Source organism: Sparus aurata, chromosome 21, assembly GCF_900880675.1.
Source record: "Sparus aurata chromosome 21, fSpaAur1.1, whole genome shotgun sequence".
NCBI classification, from domain to species: Eukaryota; Metazoa; Chordata; class Actinopteri; order Spariformes; family Sparidae; genus Sparus; species Sparus aurata.
This window is the reverse complement of record NC_044207.1, coordinates 33416332-33434954: the sequence shown is the minus strand read 5'-3', so window position 1 is coordinate 33434954 and position 18623 is coordinate 33416332. Positions and strand designations below refer to the sequence as shown.

The 18623-nt window shown below is 42.9% G+C and overlaps 1 protein-coding gene across 3 annotated transcripts in view; it reads left to right on the top strand.

The window, feature by feature from the left end:
• The first annotated feature begins 559 nt into the window (after positions 1 to 559).
• Positions 560 to 18623, top strand: part of efr3a (EFR3 homolog A (S. cerevisiae)) — a 56376-nt gene continuing 38312 nt past the window's right edge. The window contains exons 1-2 of one of the 3 annotated variants that reach the window (XM_030401946.1): positions 560 to 722; positions 1002 to 1113. In XM_030401946.1, the coding sequence (XP_030257806.1) occupies positions 1104 to 1113 (10 nt within the window). In that variant the 5' untranslated portion in view covers positions 560 to 722; positions 1002 to 1103. The other 2 variants (XM_030401947.1, XM_030401945.1) reach the window with 2 other exon arrangements.

Below are 18623 nucleotides of genomic sequence, written 5' to 3'. Positions count from 1 at the left end.
AATTCATGATGTTTTATGTGGTGTCACTGTGGTCTTTGACCATCAGAACATGGGGGTAGACATCACTGTTTCTGTGTTATCATGTTTCCTTCAGGAGTTATTAAGCAAAATACATAATTTAGTTATGGCCGACAGTAAAATGGCCGCCGTGGCTGCTACATGGCTCCATGTTTGAAACTGTTCCGGGCCTCAAACTGTACAAATGCTTCATGTTTTTATGAAAAAGTGAAATGATTCACCTCAGATGTGTCACATGTCATCTGGACTACAGGTTCATGTGAGTTCAGGACATGTAAACACACTTTAATGTGTAAAATATGTGGAGTTATATGACGTTAATACTTCTGCTGCTGCACTGTTTAAAGTTGATATTAAAACGTAAAGTCGTGTGTGTTTAAGAGGCTTCATGTAAGAGGGAGTTAAACAACATTTAACAGGGAGATGATGATAAAACTTGTACATGTGGGTTCATTACTAACATTATATTTCAGAGCGGTCCGGTCACGGTGGACCTCTCCCCGCCTCGGGCTGCTATAATTAGCCGTCTCCTGCTCCTCCACGGTCGGTGTACGTTGAGCAGCAGCAGCGGGGGGGTCGGAGCCGCCGCAGCACACACACACACACACACACACACACTTCCGTGTTGTGTGTCTGTCACCGTAAAGCAGGAAGCACTGTAGTAATGTGTAGGAGGTAATCTGCCTGCTGCTGTTTACCTACAGGTATGTTCACCGGCTCGTCCCTCACACACCTCACTAACGTCTCCGTGTGTGTCCAACGACCCGCCGCAGCCGTTAGACACGTTAGCTTCTCAAGCTAATTCCCGTTTGCCTTGTTTTGTTTTAACAATCAGTGTCTCCAGGGTTGTCAGTTGGTGTGACGGCGGACAGCTTTAGCCCGTTACAGACGCTTCATGTCTCACTGTTCAGACTGAAAACAGCGTGTTTAATGTGCCGTGTCAGCTCGCGAACAGGTGATTTAACGTTACATTCCGATACCAGGTGAAGTGAAGCCAGCGGGAGAAGCTACATGGAGGCTAACTGACAAACACAGGACCAATCGGTGCTCAGCATACGGAGGAACTGCGGTACATTAGCACCAGGATGCCAGCCGGTAAGCTCACTGTGTGTGTGTGTGTGTGTGTTTGTGTGTGTGATGCTGACAGTGAATGTGTGTGTTGAAGTGTTGCGTTTAATGACACCGTTTTGGCTGATTATAACAGACACGAGGGTCGAAGTTGTGTAGGGGAAAAAAGTGCAGTGATGCGTTCACTGTCACAGCTTGTGTGCGGGATTTGAAGGCATCTGTTGTCCCTGTGTCACCTGCAGGCCTGTTAATGAAGCTTCAGGAAGTACTTTTACTTTGTGGTCTACCTGACAATCTATTCTTGTTTTGTCTGACGTACAATTAAAAACACACTGCTGTTGTAAAAAAAAGTCATCATCTGAGAAACCAGAATCAATAAAGTTTGGCAGTTTTGATTCAAAACTGATTTTAACAATTAATCTGTTACGTTAGCCGTCAGTTGATTATTTTGCTGTACGGCTAATTAATAAGTCAACTATCTGTGATCAGTGTTGGGTAACTTTTCAAAGTAACTTGTTACAAGATTACTGCCATTAAAAAGTAATCATTATGTTACTGTGTTATCTACTGATGCCCCATTTACACTGGTTTAAAAAAACAATTAAACCCACGATGATGAGCTTTTGTGTGCAGTGGGAATGTGTACACTCTGCATTTGCTTTGTGGGAGGTTGGGATGAGGTCAGTAGGTGAGTTTAAGCAGGTGAACCAGTGTTTAAACAACCTGTGTAAAGTAACGCAGGTACTTTAGTGTTAACAGAAATGACTGCGGTTGTTGGATATTGTTCAGATGGCGTGTAGAAACTAAATAACGCATTACTTCTGTGGAGCGTTACCCCCGACACTGCCTCTCTACTTTCTGCAGTGATGGAATGTAACTTCAGTACATGTACGCAATCACGTACTCTACAATTTTAAAAATACCTTTACTTAACTTCATTATTTCCATTTTGTGCTGCTTTATACTCCATTATATTGTACTTTTTTACTCCCCCACAGACGAAGTAGAGCAGTTTTAATCAGCCAGGCTAAAAATCATGATATAGTTTATACTAACATGTAAATATATGTATGATTTTCTTGTTTTAACTTGTACTTTTAATACTTAAATCCGCTTCATATCAGATACTTCTGGACTTTTTCTCAAATACTATTCGTACGGGCGACTTTCACAGTACTTTAACGCAATATCTTCACTTTTAATCAGGAATAACTTCTTTAAACAACACTGGTCTTCTTCGTCTTTTTGGAGGTTACAAATTGTCACATGATGCTATAAAGTACTTTGCGAATGAAAGCAGTGGTGCAGAAGTGATTAATCTAATGATTAATCTCTTTATAGCTTTGGTAATTACTTGTTCATGTTATTCTTTGAGACAAACACTGAACTCTCTTTAGGGTGTGCTTGTGGTTTTCACTGAAGCTTTTCCTGCAGCTGTTATTGATCTCTACCAGTATTTGTTGCCACTTGTTGTAGTCGGATCAGAGCCAGACAAGTGAAATGTACTCGCATGCGACGTTCTGGGACAATAAAAATCATGTGCGGGGCTGTAAACGTACACTGTGGCAGAAAGTATGACTGTCAGCCAAGCAGTTTAGATTTTACAGCATCTAATCAAAAACTTTATTGCAGTTACTCTCTGTTATTATCTCGTTCACCACAGTCAGACAGCAGCCCTCCCTCTCTGCTGCGCCACATATCTGGACCTCTCTGTCGGTCCGAACCACTTTCTCAGTTTAGCTGGACGTTGGACATTCTTGTGACCTTCTTACATCTGGAGAACAAGACTTGTGTCTCCGCAGCACTACAGTACTTCACTATAAACTCGTTTTCTTACATTTTACGTATATTTTTTCCCCTCTTGCACAACATATTTTAACGTGTATCCACTTCAAGAACTGCACATCCTTCTGCTTCAGGTGCCGACTCTACAGTATACGTCTCTAGTTGACTTGTCACAGTTCACTTTGTGTATATCGTTAATAGATTACCGTTTATTTTTGTCTCTCAGGTTTTATCACCTGTGATCATTTAGATAATTACCTAAGTGTTTTTAACTTGCCTGTTAGCTAGCTGCTAAGATGAAATGGGCCTTTGTGATTGAAGATATATCTGACTTTCACAAGACGCTGTACTTCCGTCACCTTCATTTTTCACCTCATGTTAGTGTGGCTGGCTAACGTTTAAAGGATCCAAAATGTTCAGGACTTTATTTATAGAGACAAACAGTAAATCTAATCAGAATACTCATGATGAACTGTTGAAAGTTAACTGCAGATGTGTGATGTAGAGTCCAGGAGCAACAGGACGTGCAGATCGTAAATTATGATTGTGATAATATGTTGTTTAATTATTCCGCCTCACTGTGGCACTTTATAGTTAAAAACGCAGCAGGGAGTCTCATCTGACAGGAGTTTTGTAGTCTCTCTGTGGTGTAGGAGGAGTGAGTCAAACCTCCACTCGCTTCAGTTTTTCACCGTTTTCAATAACTCAGCACTTTCCCCCTCTATTGTCTCGCAGTCTCTGTAAGTGTCAGCCGCTCACAGATCCTCTTAATACAACGCAGCATAAGAAGCATTACGACGATCCAACATTCTCTAAGTCCTCTGATTCCCTCCGCCGCCTCCATCAGCTCCTCTGTCCTTGTGATTCCTCCATCCCGACTTTGACCTCTTTTATCTTGAGCACACGCCTAGTCGAGCGTAGCGTAAATAAACAAGGCATCGGAAAGTAAGTGTGTGTGTGTGTGTGTGTGTGTTGTCACGTCTGACAGCGTTTTCTATTTTGGGAGAGTTGGACTTTGCGTGCCCTCTGCTTCCTTCTCCCCCAGCAGCTGCTCTCTGGCAGGTAACCAGCTGCTGTTTTACTGGAGAACGATTCTCCCCTAAAGACCCAGTTGGCTGCCGAGACTCACAAAGTAGGATGATAAATCGGCGTCCGTGGCCCAAAAAGCCTCCCTGGAGATGTGCTGGTTGTGTTTGGGCGCAGTAGCTGATGTGTCTGGATGCTGGAGTTTGCGTCTGCAGCTTGAGGGACTCTGCAGCCCCGCGGCCCTCGTGTCTGTAATTACTCCCACTGGTAAACTGCTGATGACATTAGTGGTAATGGAACACCTTCCACATCGATCCCTGATGGGCCAATGAAACGGAGTGTGGCAGCGTGTGTGTGTGTGTGTGTGTGTGTGTGTGTGTGTGTGTGTGTGTGTGTGTTTGAATATGTTAGTGATGTGGTCAGATACGCTGCAGATGGTATGAGCTGAGTGATCTCTGTCCTGTTGCTGGTCCGATCAGTAGATGTTATTCCATCATGTATCAGACAGAGAGAGAGCTGGCGAATTATATTGCAGTATTTGTAGGCTATAATCACAGTATGTGATATGTTTGTATCTCTACATTAGGGCTGTAACGATACACCAAACTCGCGATTCGGTTTGTATCAAGATTTTTGACCCACGGTTCGATACAAACCTCAATTTTTTTTTTTTTTTTTTTATTAAACATTTTATTTATATAACATTTCATTAACTTCTGTATATGATACTTGTCTGATAGTATTGTGGAGGGCGTGTTTATCTGATGGTCTGCTAACTGCACAGATCCCTCACTCAACTTAATACAGACAAACAGAACCAAACTAAGGTAGCGTAGTAACTGTAACTGTCTTTGGCAACAAGGAAAAATACCGCAGCTGTACGTGGATAAGCGTCCTTCCTCCCGCCCGTCCTACTGACTCCTCGTCACATTTCTGCCTGATAACAGCGCCTGTCACCGGCAAAAAAAAACTTTAACTCACCAAGTGTTTATAATGAAAAACAATCTCCGCGACATCGGCCCTCCGGACCGAGACTTCAGTTAACTTTGCCCCGGAAGACAGTCTCTGTCGGGTTTTGATTGACAGGGGAGACACCGGGGAAACCCCTTGAAAACACACACATGTCATCATCATGACGTGTACCGTCACGTCTCTTTAGGAGCCGCAGCGCCGCTTTCTGTTTGAATTACGCAGCGGTTCGTCTTTACAGCGGTGTTTCACTCTGTGTGAACAAGCAACGGCGGAGAATTGGCGAACGACCGCTGCGGTGTTAATGTGGTGTTACTTACAGCTCATAGGGCTGATCTGGACTGGAAGTTTTGTTGCGATTCTGCCTTCTCACAGCGCGAGACAGGTTCGTGGATCTGAGTTTCAGCTTTGATATGTGTATCGTTACAGCCCTACTCTCTATATTTAAAATCTCCTCTTCATAAATACCAGGACTGGGTGACAAAATCCAACATCACAATATTTTTGACCAGACACCACGATATTGATATTGGGACATTTCTGTAGGGATGACTGTTAACACAACAAGGTTAAAGTTATTGTTTTGGCACAATGTGGTTAAGCTCGGTGTAGACGTAACGGAACAGTTCAACAAAGAAATTCAGTCGTAATCTTCTCACCTCCACGCTGATGTCAACAAAACATTTCTGGAGCTTCACAGCAAGACGTTGTTGCAGTATTCTCCTAAACAACCGAAGTAGATAAAAACGCAAAAACGAAGAAAGTAGGGGTGTAAAAATTAACAGATATGAAACGAAAATCTGTGTTAAATTTAGAGATGTGACTACACGGATACTCGAGCTCTGGGTCGGTCCAAATGTACCGTCAACTGGTCGATGGACGATTTAAAAGTTAAGAATCTCTCAACGCTTCTTCTAACTCTCGTCTAAGTTTAAAGGTCAAACAAAAGCAACATGTCCGACAGTGTAATCATGGCATCTATAACCTGTTTTATTGCTGAGGACTTACGAGCTGTCTGCTGTTGAACGTGTTTCTATCATTAGCTGGTTCTGTGACCGTGGTGGTTCTGTGACCGTGGTGGTTCTGTACACTGTTAACTGTCACTGTCTGCTGACATTATGTGCTGAGCTGCTGCACAGTGTTTAGTTAATCCAACTTCTGAGTGTGTTATCAGTGGTGAAAATGTGTCTGATTGTTAACTCAGCTTTGAGTTTATGCACTGATTATTACAAGGAAGCAGAGGATCCAGACAGTCAGGGAGGTCCAGTTCAGGGGGGTCCGGTTCAGGGAGGTCCAGTTCAGGGAGGTCCAGCTCAGAGGCTCACGGAGATCCAGACAACAGGATAGTTTTCCATCAGATCCAGGATGAGACGACAGGTGTGTGTTTTATACGCTGAGGTATAAACAGATATACATGACAGTGAGAAACACACAAACATCCCCGGGTCATTTATGAAATATCTAAATGAAGGTAATCAGCTTTTTACAGAATTTTCTTACTCTAATTTATAAAAGAAAATGAATGTCTACGTGAAACAAAGAATTGTATCGGCTTTTATTGTATCAAAACCGAACCGGATCCGATTGAATCGTTCCATAATGATTAAAAGAATCCTTGCTCATAGTGAAATAATGAAACGCATCGTTCCTTTGAGTAAAGCTGCACATTTCTCTGATCTGAACACTGGAATATTTGAGATAATGCAATAACAGAAACGTTACATATTACATCTTTAACTAAGTCAACATATAATATACCAACCAACTGTCCGTTAAGAAACCGGAGATGTCAGTTTAATCAGCCGATCTTCTTTAAATGAAGGATTTTATTTTTGCTTAAACGATGAGAGAGAAAATTCAGCATTGATCTGGGAAACAAAACCATGTAGAAGAAAAGTGAAGGCTGTCACTGACACCGACACACTAACGATGCAGGAGCCGGTCAAATGAAATTAGACAGATACCGCTACATTTAGTGCAGCTGCTATTAATAATCGACACTGATTTCCTTTGTGTGTGTGTGTGTGTGTGTGTGTGTGTGCTGCTCCACTTGGTAGCTCTCACTCCTGGGTCTGTTGTGGTCTAGAGGCTCTCATTATCCTCAAAGTGTTAACCACCTCAATTAAGTCATTATGTAGGACAGACCCTCCGTCGCTCACTCTCGCTGCGGCTGCTTCAGACTGAAGGAACAGTCAGTCAGATGAGCGCATGGTTACATATGGAGGGATGGACGGAGGATGGAGGGTTGGTTGGATGGTGGAGGGATGGAGGGATAGATGGGTGGAGGAATGGAGGGATGGATGCCTGTTGGAAACTACCTTTCTAAGTCTCCTGTCATTTGTGTGGAGCCCTTGGTGTTTTCTTCACCCTGCAGTAATCTGCTCCCAGAGAAAAGCTGCACACTGACGGAGGACACCGTCGACTTCATGTCTGTCCTGAAGCTTCGTCTCTGTTTCCCAGTGGGACACTCGGCCTGCACAACAGTATATTGACAGTTACATTGAACCTTTCCGGACCTTCTTTCACAGTTCTTACAGACTGTGACTGTTGGATCTGCAGCTGTAGCTCCACATGATCACCCAGCATCTCTAGACACGTTCACACTGTGCTTAAAAGGTGGGACTCTTGCAACGATACTCCGCCTCGCCGTCTGTGTGAAAGTCAGAGAGATAATGAGATAATGTGACGTGGTTCAGAGCAAAAAGCTTTAACTCACTGTGTCTCTGTCACCTTCAGTTCATCAGCTGCTCTCCACCAAGACTTCCCCCAGAAAAAAATACAACACTGCTCCTCGTGAGTGAGAGCCAGGCAGGCTCCGCTATTCACTGACAGCGATTATCTGATGTCATTTAGACCAAGAGGGGATGCATGGTGGGTCAGGATCTCCATCACAACACATTACAACAGCATCCATATGATTTACAAACACCCTGCGGATACATGTTTAGATTTACAGGTGAAAAGACGTTAAAGAAAACACACAGATGTCAACGTGATGATGCGTGATGTCTGTGTGAAAAGGTCTTCTGTTTAAAGATGTCCAAGAAAAACAACAATCTCTCTACTGGAAATTTGAGATTAAGTCACTTGAAGTGTGATTGTTCCTCAAAACTGATGAGGGAGAAGGCAGCAGTGGAGTAAAAACAGAGTAAGTACATGATGTCAACTGGCACCAAAACAATAACTCCTTTAAAGATGGATGTGTTCAACCATAACCCTCGATTCAGGCACATTAGCTCTCGGTGAGGATCAGAAAAAGATCCAGTTTTGGTTCTGTCACAACAAACATGGCTGGGGGATTCATGCTGACTAAATCTGAAACACTAATGCCATCAAAATGTGCCACTTCTGCCGATCTCTGTAATGTAAATGCTGCCGTGTTCATATAAAATGCAGTTTGGCGAAACACTAAACATAAACACCAAAACATGTTTGGTATTCTGAATTCATCCTGCTGATCCCTCGGAGGTTTAGTTTGCATCCCACGTGTGTTGGAGGAGCTTTACATCTGCAGTCGTGTTGTAAATGTGTCTAAATGGATGTGGACCACCTGCAGGGAGGATTTCTGTGTGCTCACGTCTTACAGAACCAAGTCACCCAGCATGCATCTGTGTCCCAGGTGGAACAGAGTGTTTGGGATGCTGAAAGAATCAAAGTCGATCAAACCCAGCGGGCCGGCGTTGTTTTGATGCTCCGCCGACTAATTGTACGTGTGCAGCCGGTTCCTGTGCTCTCAGGACGGTCCTCCCTCCGTCGCTGGCTGTGATTTGTATGCACAGTGGAAGACGGTTTGTTCTGCAAAGGAGGATTTGGCCTAAATATAACTTCAAAGGAGACGCGCCTCCCTCTGTTTCCTCCGCCGGTCGCATCTTTGCAGAGAGGGAAGCTTTTATCTTTGTTGTGCGACGCGCGGCTTACCGCTTTTTCTGCACTCTTTGAAGGATTTTACAGTTTTCCTCAGGCGTGTTTTGTAGTCGGATGTTTGCTCGCGTCCCTATCGACATCAGACAGACAGACAGGTGTCGGTACAGAGATGTGGAGCAGCAGGACTGAGGCAGAGCAGCAGCAGCATGTACAACATAACTGGTTTACTTCAGTCAGCACTGTCCTCTTTCACTTACACATGAAATGTCTGTGTGCTAGTTAAAAACACTCCTACATGTGCAGGCGACAACCAAGTATTCACATGCAGATAATGTGTCAGTGATACACAAAATGAACACTGCTTGGTGGGAATAGTTTCTCTAATATTGTGCATGTGTCAGCAGAAAGCATTTATAATGAGAAAGACGATGCACACGAGCTCCCTCATACCTGAAATATGGAGATGAGAGCAACGATATTCAGAGAGTTTATTAATCGTGTTATTTAAGATTCAGAGCATGTTGAGACAGTAGTTGACAGAACAGGCTCATCACAAGGTCCAGTCAGAACCTGTTCTGGAGATAATGATCGATTACAGATGTTCACATTTCCATTTTGCTGAGCAGTTAAAAGACGTTGTGCCCAGAGGGAAAACACTTTTTCTTTTCAGACACAAAAATATGCATAATTCTCAGAAGGTGGAAGAAGTTTATTTTCCAGTATTCTGTGTTGAGTAGAAAACAGTTTCCTCCTGCTGACCCTCCCTCACGCTCTCTGTGCTGCAGACTCGCTCACACTGCTCCATATCTGCCTATTCTCATGATAACTACAGCTCCCACAATGCCTTTCATCTCATTATCATGTGTTGCATTTGTGTTCCTGTAGCTAAATGATCAGTAAGAGAAGCACACAGCGTCATATCTCTCTGTGTTCAGCCTGTCAGGGCGAGGCCACGCTGGCTGCACCGTCCCTCCGGCTCTCATCCAAATGTATTTCATGTCCTTTCAGTCATCTGTGGCGAGAATGTCTGAACACACACTGACCTGAGGCTTTGTCACCGGCAGCAGCGAGACCCTGAGCTTCTGTGGAAGTTGTTCAATATTGTATAATTGGCAAAATATGACACAGTTGAGGATTGAGGATGCCTGCAGGCACGGCGACAAACCTGCCAGGATGTCATCGTTGAAATGTCGGGCCCGTGATACAGCTGCAAAAAAAAATGATATGATGCATGAAAAAACTCTTTTCAGCACCTTTTTTAAATTGTAATGTTTTCCTAAGATATTGTATTTTCAGCACTGATGGCTTCACCCATCTTGGACTGTTGCATCTGGATCTGTAAAGAGCGACAGATTGTTGGTTTCACCTCCTGGCAAACCTGTCTTTAAACGATAATGTTGGAGGTAGAAAAGCTCAAATAATATTCACCAAAAATAAAGATGGAAGAGCAACAACAAAAAAAGAAAAAATGTCAGTGATTCAACCATAAACGTCAAACACAGACATTCAGTTTGTCACTAAGTTCAGGTTCTCAAATCTGTCCAGAGTGAACCCTCTCCCCAAACAAATCAAAAAGGGATCTCTGAAAAAAAAAATAAACCAACAGCTTTCACATAGACTTGAAAACATGAAGTGAATATCTACAGAAGACATTTAAAGACGTCACCTTGCACTCCATAGTCTTGTTTTCTGTCACTTTTTTGGACTAACTGATTATTTGAGAGCGTCAGAGTGTTTGGCTGAAGTGTGTCGGCTCGTTAATGAACTCTTGATGCTCACAGATCCAAATTTAAATTTGAAAATCCAAAAGATTTGATTGAGCAGCCTGTGGAAGTGGAAGTTGTTTTCCTTCAGTTTGCCAGTAATTGATTTGCAGAAGAAACCAAAAAGCGCCCTTTTTTTTGGATTGAATTAAATTTGCCTTTCGATTGATTGTTGCGAGCAGCTCCAGCAGTAAAAGATGCTGAACTCTTAAACGCTCTCCAGCTCTTTAATACAGACCAACAAACCCACCTGTGGTTTCAGCACAGATCCCGAGACCTTAATCAGTTTCAGGCGGCTAGAAATTACTGTTATTTTTAGAACATTCCCAGAATATATTACGTTTACAAACCGGGAAATTCTGTGGTCTTTCTTTCTTTTTTTTTTTTTGGTGGAACTCGAGCATCAATGTGAGTTTTTGTTTTCAGCTCTCACAGAATCTAAAATTAGTGCCGGAGCTGTCTGAATAGCATGTGGCATGACGGTATCTGCTGCCGCCATCTGTGACAATAACACACACACACACACACACACACACACACACACACACACACACACACACACACACACACGTCTGACTGTAACTGAAGATTTTTGGTTTCATAATGGCCCTAAAACCGTCTCAAACGCTCTGAGATTCAGATAAAGTGGTCTTGCTTTCCAAACTGATTGTTCACGGTGCTAAAACTCTGCTGTGTGTCTCCAGAAGCGACCTCCTTCTCTCCCTCACTTTTGATAAATATCCTCAATTTTTCAGAATCACTTTTCCAAAAATATCCTCACATTTCAAATTATGGTTAAGTTTTTAAAATGTCCTCACTTCCCCAAATCATCCTCAATTTTTACAGAATCTCATCACTCGACAAAATGTCTCACTTCTGCAAAAATGTCATCGCTGGAAAAATGTCACGCTTTATTCACATTTCCTCACTTTCCTAAAAGGTCTCACGCTTTTAAATTCCTCACTTCACTCTTTTATCAGGAATTTACTTTCAGAAAAAAATGACCCAAATGTTGTTTAAATGTTGTCCCAGATGTTACAGATGTTTTTAAAAATGTCCTCATGCTCAAGGTTGGAATCCAGGCACGTACACACACTGGAAAAAAACCAAAACTTTCTCTGTTACACAACCGCAGAGGCCCACACACACTTCTACAGACTGCACACACACACACACACACACACACACACACACACACACACACACACACACGCCCCTTTCAATAAATCTGCATAATTACACTCCAATCAGGATGATTAAAACACCTCAAACCATACGCACACACACACATGCACACATAAACCCACACATTAGCAGAATACACACTCATCATGTCATCTCTGCAGTCATCTGTGCAAGTGCATGTGTGTGTGTGCAGCGTGTTTGGTACCGAGTGGGTTCTGAGTGTTTTAGCTGTTGGACTCTGCAGCGCTGCAGCTTCACCTGCAGCCCTCAGCAGATCTGCTGCTGCTGCTGCTGCTGCTGCTGCCGGCGAGGGGAAACACAAACACTGCAAGGTCAGAGATGAGAGTCAGTGTGTGAGGGGGGGAGGGAGGGAGAGAGAGAGGGAGGGAGAGAGGGAGGAAACAGAAAGAGAGAGAGAGGGAGAGAGAGACGGAGGCATCGAGGTCCACCTGGCAGGCCGTCCTCCACTTCGCCTCCACCAAGATGGATTCAGAGAACAACGAGTCGGGTAGGGGGCTGTTTTTTAATTTGTGACTCGCCAGTGTTTGTGTGTGTGTGTGTGTGTGTGGATGTGCACAGCCTGGCAGAACCCCACTGTGTGTGTGCGAGTGTGTGTGTGTGTGTGTGAGTGTGTGACAGAGACAGAGGAAGGGAGGCTAACAGAGTCCAGGTCTGTGTGTCGGTGAACAAGCCTGCACGGCGGCGGCCATTGATCTGCTCGGTGGCTGAACCGTCGAGCCCACTCATCCCCACCGGCCAATCAGCTGCCTGGTTGAGCTTTACAGACACACCTCGAGACCAATCGCTGCGACAGCACAGATTTCATGTCGTCGTAACAAGTGAGGGAGGGAGTATGATGCTCGTGATTGATGATTTGTTGCTCTGGTTATTGTTTTTATGAATCAAAGCTGGTGCTGATTCACCTCACATGATTTCAGGTCCTGAGAGTTTAAAATGCCCCTAAAGTCACGTTGTTTATATTCCTTATATATCGAATACAGCGTCTGCTTTATGTATCTGTGTCTACAGGATGTATAATAACTGTTTATTTTTATCAAATCTGCCCAGCTTTTGTTGAAGTTTGGTCTTTATGGGGACTGATAGTCACACAGTCGAGGTTCTGCTGCCGGGCCAACGTCAGTATATCATTATGTCAGATTCCCAGGTGGATCCAAGTGGACTCTACCAGCTTTGGATCAGGATGCATGAATGGAATCAACCTACCTGTAAAGTGAGGCGCTCATTATTGTTAATTAAGGAACTTATCAGTGATCACTTTCATCCAGATATTTAAAAGTCTGCAGGCTTAAACTCATGTACATGTTTCGAAACATTTCTCAGTAGACATTATTTAAAAAACAGTCCCTAGAAATATAATATGACACCGCTTTTGTCACCTTGATCATGGATGCAGATCTTCCGGCCTCCCATGAAAAGTAACCGGTTTTGGTCGCCACAAAAACAGCTGGTAAACATGTCTGCTTCAAACAATCCAGGTTTGTGGCTAACACCATCATCCCCTCCGGCTCATAATTGCACAATGTGAACGTGATGACGCACGTTTGCGACAGACGTCAAACCTTCGACGTGCCTCCTGTGCTGGAGACTGAGCTGGCTCGCTTTAACTGAAGAGCCTCCGCTGACACCAGGAGCTGTCTCAGCCCTCGGTCGCTGGTGTAGCTGACAGAGATGTAGACATTTGTAAATAAAATGTTCCCCAGTGGACAGATTGTGTCCACAGGTGAATCTGAGCATGAAGGGCTGCGCGGCTGCTCGGCCGTTTGGGCGGTCTGCGGTCGTCCTTGAGCCTCCGGCTGGCAGATGTTTGATTGGCGGCAGTGCTGCAGCACCAGAGGTCATCTGTTGTCTTTCATGCTCAATTAAGTCCCTCCCACCCACCCTGCCACCTCACTGCTGCAAGCGCACACACACACACGTGTACTTGTGCACTTGTGAGGACGCTTATTTAAATGCATGTGGAGCAGCTGAAGGTGTAAACCCAACCCAGACTGTGACCTCACGCTGACCTCGTCTCTACAAGGAGGAGTTAAACCTCCAGCAGCCCTCTGGAGACGTCAGGAGCCCAGAATGGTGCTCACTGTAAAGATTCAAACGAGTCCTCGCAAAGATAGAAGAGCAAACACAGCACACACACACACACACACACACACACACACACACACACACACACACATCCTGCTGTCAGAACCGCTGACTGTAAAATATACAGCGACCTACACACACGCACGCACTTTTACAAAACATACACAAATAAACACGACACAACAGCTGACTGAGCAGGAGGGCATCTCTTTACACACACACACACACACACACACACACACACACACACACACACACACTCTGCTGCTGTAGCATGCATTCATTCTGACACACACACACACACACACACTCACACACACACACACACACACACACACACACACACACACACACACTCTCACACACACACACACACACACACACACACACACTCTGCTGCTGTAGCATGCATTCATTCTGACACACACACACACACACACTCTCACACACACACACACACACACACACACACACACACACACACACTGCTGCTGTAGCATGCATTCATTCTGACACACACACACACACTCACCTTTGTTCCTGCCTTCTTTACTTTTTACTTCGGACAGATTTTAATGTCAGACGTACCTGAATGACACTATAACCTCGTGCTACTGTATTATTTCTATTTTACATCACATGTTGAATGTTTAAAATGCAGCTTCTCTGTTTAAAGGGTCAGTTAATCACAGGGTTGAATAACAAACTCAGCACTTTAAGCGCACCGTCCCCGTGATGTCGACACTACTGAGAACCGATTCACATTAAATCAGTTTTTCGGAGCATCTTTAGAGTAACGTTACAGAGATAAAGAGAGATGTCAGCCCTGCAACGAGCCCCAGTGAGTCACACCAACGCTCACTGCAGGATTTGTGATTCACAGTACAAAACTGACCCGAGCCTGTAAGCAGGTCTGCTGCAGCAGACGCAGCTAACATTAGCATGCCTGCAGCCAGCGCTGAACCCTCCTACACGTACATGTTGATGATTATCTCACGTGGATGTGCCTCTTGTGTTCCTGCGGTCCTGAACAACCAGACGTCAACATCTGCATCCACATCTCAGTTTGATTAAGGAGCCTGCTGGAGAAGTTGTTAGTTTAGCAGCGTTCCTCACCATCGTGCTGAAACAGGATGTGAGGTTTATTAAATTGTTGTAAAAGTTGTGTGTCTGACAGGGTGGACAGTGTAGTGAGTTTAAATATGATTCTGTTTGTGATTTATGCATTTTTAATTAAAATATTAGCCTTGGTTTCAATATAACAGTAAAAATGAACCATGTTAGCAGCCTCTCTTATCTCAGTGATGTTTTTTAGAATCGGTCCATCTTTTTATCTCTCAGCACAGCTGGTACATTACTGACATCATTCAGATTGGCTGAAAGAAAGATTTCATGTTCATGTTCTCGCCATTTGTTGCACTTTGACTTGATGATTCCAGTCGTGACCTAATTAAATGTTATTTTCGCAGACTTGCTTTGGGATGTTTTTGTCTTCTAGTTGAACCTACCAGTCCCTCGTTACTCGATCACAGATGATTAAAGCGTGCTTGTTGTGAAGTGCCTGTGAACTTTTCGATATACGAGAGCAAAAGTTTATTTCCTGACGGCAGTAGAAATGTCATCCGTGGGGGGAAATCAGCAGATTGGTCGGTGCAGATGGGATCAGAATGATCCTGTAGCTGAACTTATAATTACAACGAACCCACTTTACATTTTAAACGGTCCAAATGAAGCTCATCGCTGAAATTACCTTCCTCCTTGACCTTTTACAGTGTGAACACTTCCAAAGCTCGTGTGCTTGTTGCCTCAAAAAGTCATCAAGTGTTTTTGAATTGAATCATTTTTACATCAGATTTCAAACTGGAGATATTTTGGGTTAGGGGTTATTTGAGAGTGAAACAGACTCCAGATCAGCCCGTCTGCCACGTGTAGTTTAACGTTTTCTCTTCGGCCTGATTCAGTCTGACCAGCCTGAAAATGAGATGTGATTTTTGTCAGCGTTGCCTCGAGCTTCCTCTTCCTCTTCCTGCTTCCTCTTCCTCTTCCTTCTTCTTACTCCTTCTCTCCCACTTCAGACGTGTTGCTGACATCTCTGGACATTTATCTGACGATGAGCTGTTGGTTCTGTGGGTTTGTGATCTGGTGGGTCGCGTGATGTTTGACTGCAGCGATGAGCTCTCAGATTTCTTCCTCCAGATGAGCTCGGTCCAGACAGCCAGAGCCACAAATTACTTTAACGAGATGTGTGGGTGTTTTTAATCTCAGCTTTTTAATTATGAATATTTTAAATCACAGACGAGACGGTTTGAATCAATAACAGCTGACAGCTGCAGACAATATCACAGAGTTATAACAGGCCGCGGATGAATTGATTGGTTTGTATAAGTGTGTGTGTGTGTGTGTGTGTGTGTGTGTGTGTGTGTGTGTGTGTGTGTGGCTTTGCTTTGATTAAAGCTGATGATGTTGATAGATTGTGAGTGATCAGGTCTGCTGTTTGGCTCCGCCCCCCACTTCAGACCTCACTAGGCGTCCTTGATCTGATTGGTGGAAGTGTACAACAAGAAGTGCTTCCTGATTGGTCGGACAAAATGATTTAAACATTCACATTTTATGATTTTTATTTATTGATTATTATTGAGTGATCAGTTTGGTCTCATCAATGTTGGTGTATCTTAAAAAATATGAAAGTTAAGACTAAATTAATTTTAATTAACATTTCCTCATATGTTTCATTCGCATGTGAAAATGTACATTTCTTAATATGTTGATTGAAAATAAACCATCACGTGTGATCTGAACACAAGTGAATCACATACATTCATATTAATCAATTCAACTTTTCAAAATAAAAGCACATTATTTTATGGCTGTTTCTTTATGTGAATTTGTGTTTCTCCTGCAGTCGCAGCAGAAACTCATCTGTGCTTAAAGAGGAATGAATAAAAGTGGAACATGGATGGATTTCAGATGAATCCACAAATTAAAGCACATATTTTTTTTAGAGGTTTAAGACCAAAACAAAACAGCGATGACTTTGAGGTCAGGGCTTCTTATTATCTCCTCTGAGCTCGTGTTACCTGCTTGGTGTCGCTGCAGCCTCACAGCGAGGTTTGTAAAGAGCTCCGACGTTCTCACTTTCCAAAATGAAACGGGGGGTAACTTGAGACGGCTGTTCTTCCAAGAATACCGAGTTCCTGGAGTCTCTTTCTCCGCTGCAGGACTAATTGATACACCGGTGGCTGAAGTCCTAATGTGATCAGTTTAATTCAGTCTCTGGCAGATCGAGGAGATTTGATTGCTGATAGAGATTCATTCAGAGGCAGTCCCAGTTAACTGGATTTGCTCTCTGGGTTTAAAAGACACACAACTTGTTTTAAAAGGATATTTTTGACTTCACCTCTCATAAACCTCACCCACGCTGAAAGGGTTTGTAAGTGAAGCTGGTGGATGTTAAGTCGGGGAATGTGTCGTCGACACCGTGCTGCTGTTCAATTTGTTTTATAGAAAAATAACTTATTAAAGCGGTTTGTGCTGAAGATAAAACAAAATCAAACAAACAAGATGCAGTGAGACTTCTTCAATATCTCACAGCTGCCTCATATATTTGTACAATTCCAGCACAAACGCACCTTATCAAACTTAATAAGATATTGATCAGCAATTGATCGAGCGTGGCAAGATCCAGCAAAGCCATGATAAACAATCGTGCTCATTCTGCTGAATATTGATCGCCGATTTTTATGATTTATGATGTTTAGTCTGCAGTGTTTAATGAGAGTGTGTTTCTGACCAGCTGTCGGATGTTTGTGCACTTTTTGAATTGACTAAAATGTGTTTTAACCTGCTGATGTCTGAGAACACAGTTTCAACTGAGCGAACGTGATGCTAAAATGTCAGATTCTACAAATACACTCAACAGTAGTAAATGTAGACTAGCTCTAGAACTTCACCAGACTCCCTTAAAAAATCACTCAATTTTGTGAGTTGTTAAGTTTAGAGAAACTTTACAAATATAATTTAACGTTGTCTATTTCAAATTCTTAACTATTTGGGCTTTCTTGGAAATTCGGCATTCTTTCTTTGTGTAAAAATATATCTGTTTGTCCTTTTATTTGCATATATAGCGGGAAAGTGAGAGCTGATCCGAAGAGGTCACTCATGGACTGAAAGCTAGTCAACTTGTGATTGGATCACTCGTAACAGATGTTAACAGCAGGTACAAAAAAAGGCCTAAAAGGCTTTAAGACAAAACAAATCATTGATTAAAGGTCTGAAAGATATGAATTCTGTGAAGTTAAACAATCCTGGAAATCAAAATGACCCCAACGAGCTCTAATATCAGATTCTCCTGCATTTCTTCTCTTTTATTTCCTCCTTTGGTTTAGTTTCGTTATTCGTATCAATAATTGTCAAAAGACTAAAGAATTCGGCCGCCTCAACAATCGATCGTCGATGAATCATGAATAAACTTTTTCCTTTGACAAACTGTTTTAACTCTTTATGTAGCCGACTCTGATTTGACCTCAAACACAGATCATGTTCAGGGTTAAAAGAACAGATATAATAAACATAAAGTTACTTAACTAAAACAATAAATAACACAAAATCACGACTTCAGTCCGCCGGTGGTTTTCAACAACTGCTAACAAAATCTGACCCACACTGAGGCGACTGAACGGCTCAGATGGGAGGATACCAGTTTGTGTAAAATGACAAATGACTTTTTAAATGTATTTTAATTCAATACATTTTCTCATTACAGTTTTGAAAAGCAAGTATCTGTAATCTGTTACTGTAAAATACTCTTAATGTGTCTCTGATTGTCAGTTAAGACATTTTGAA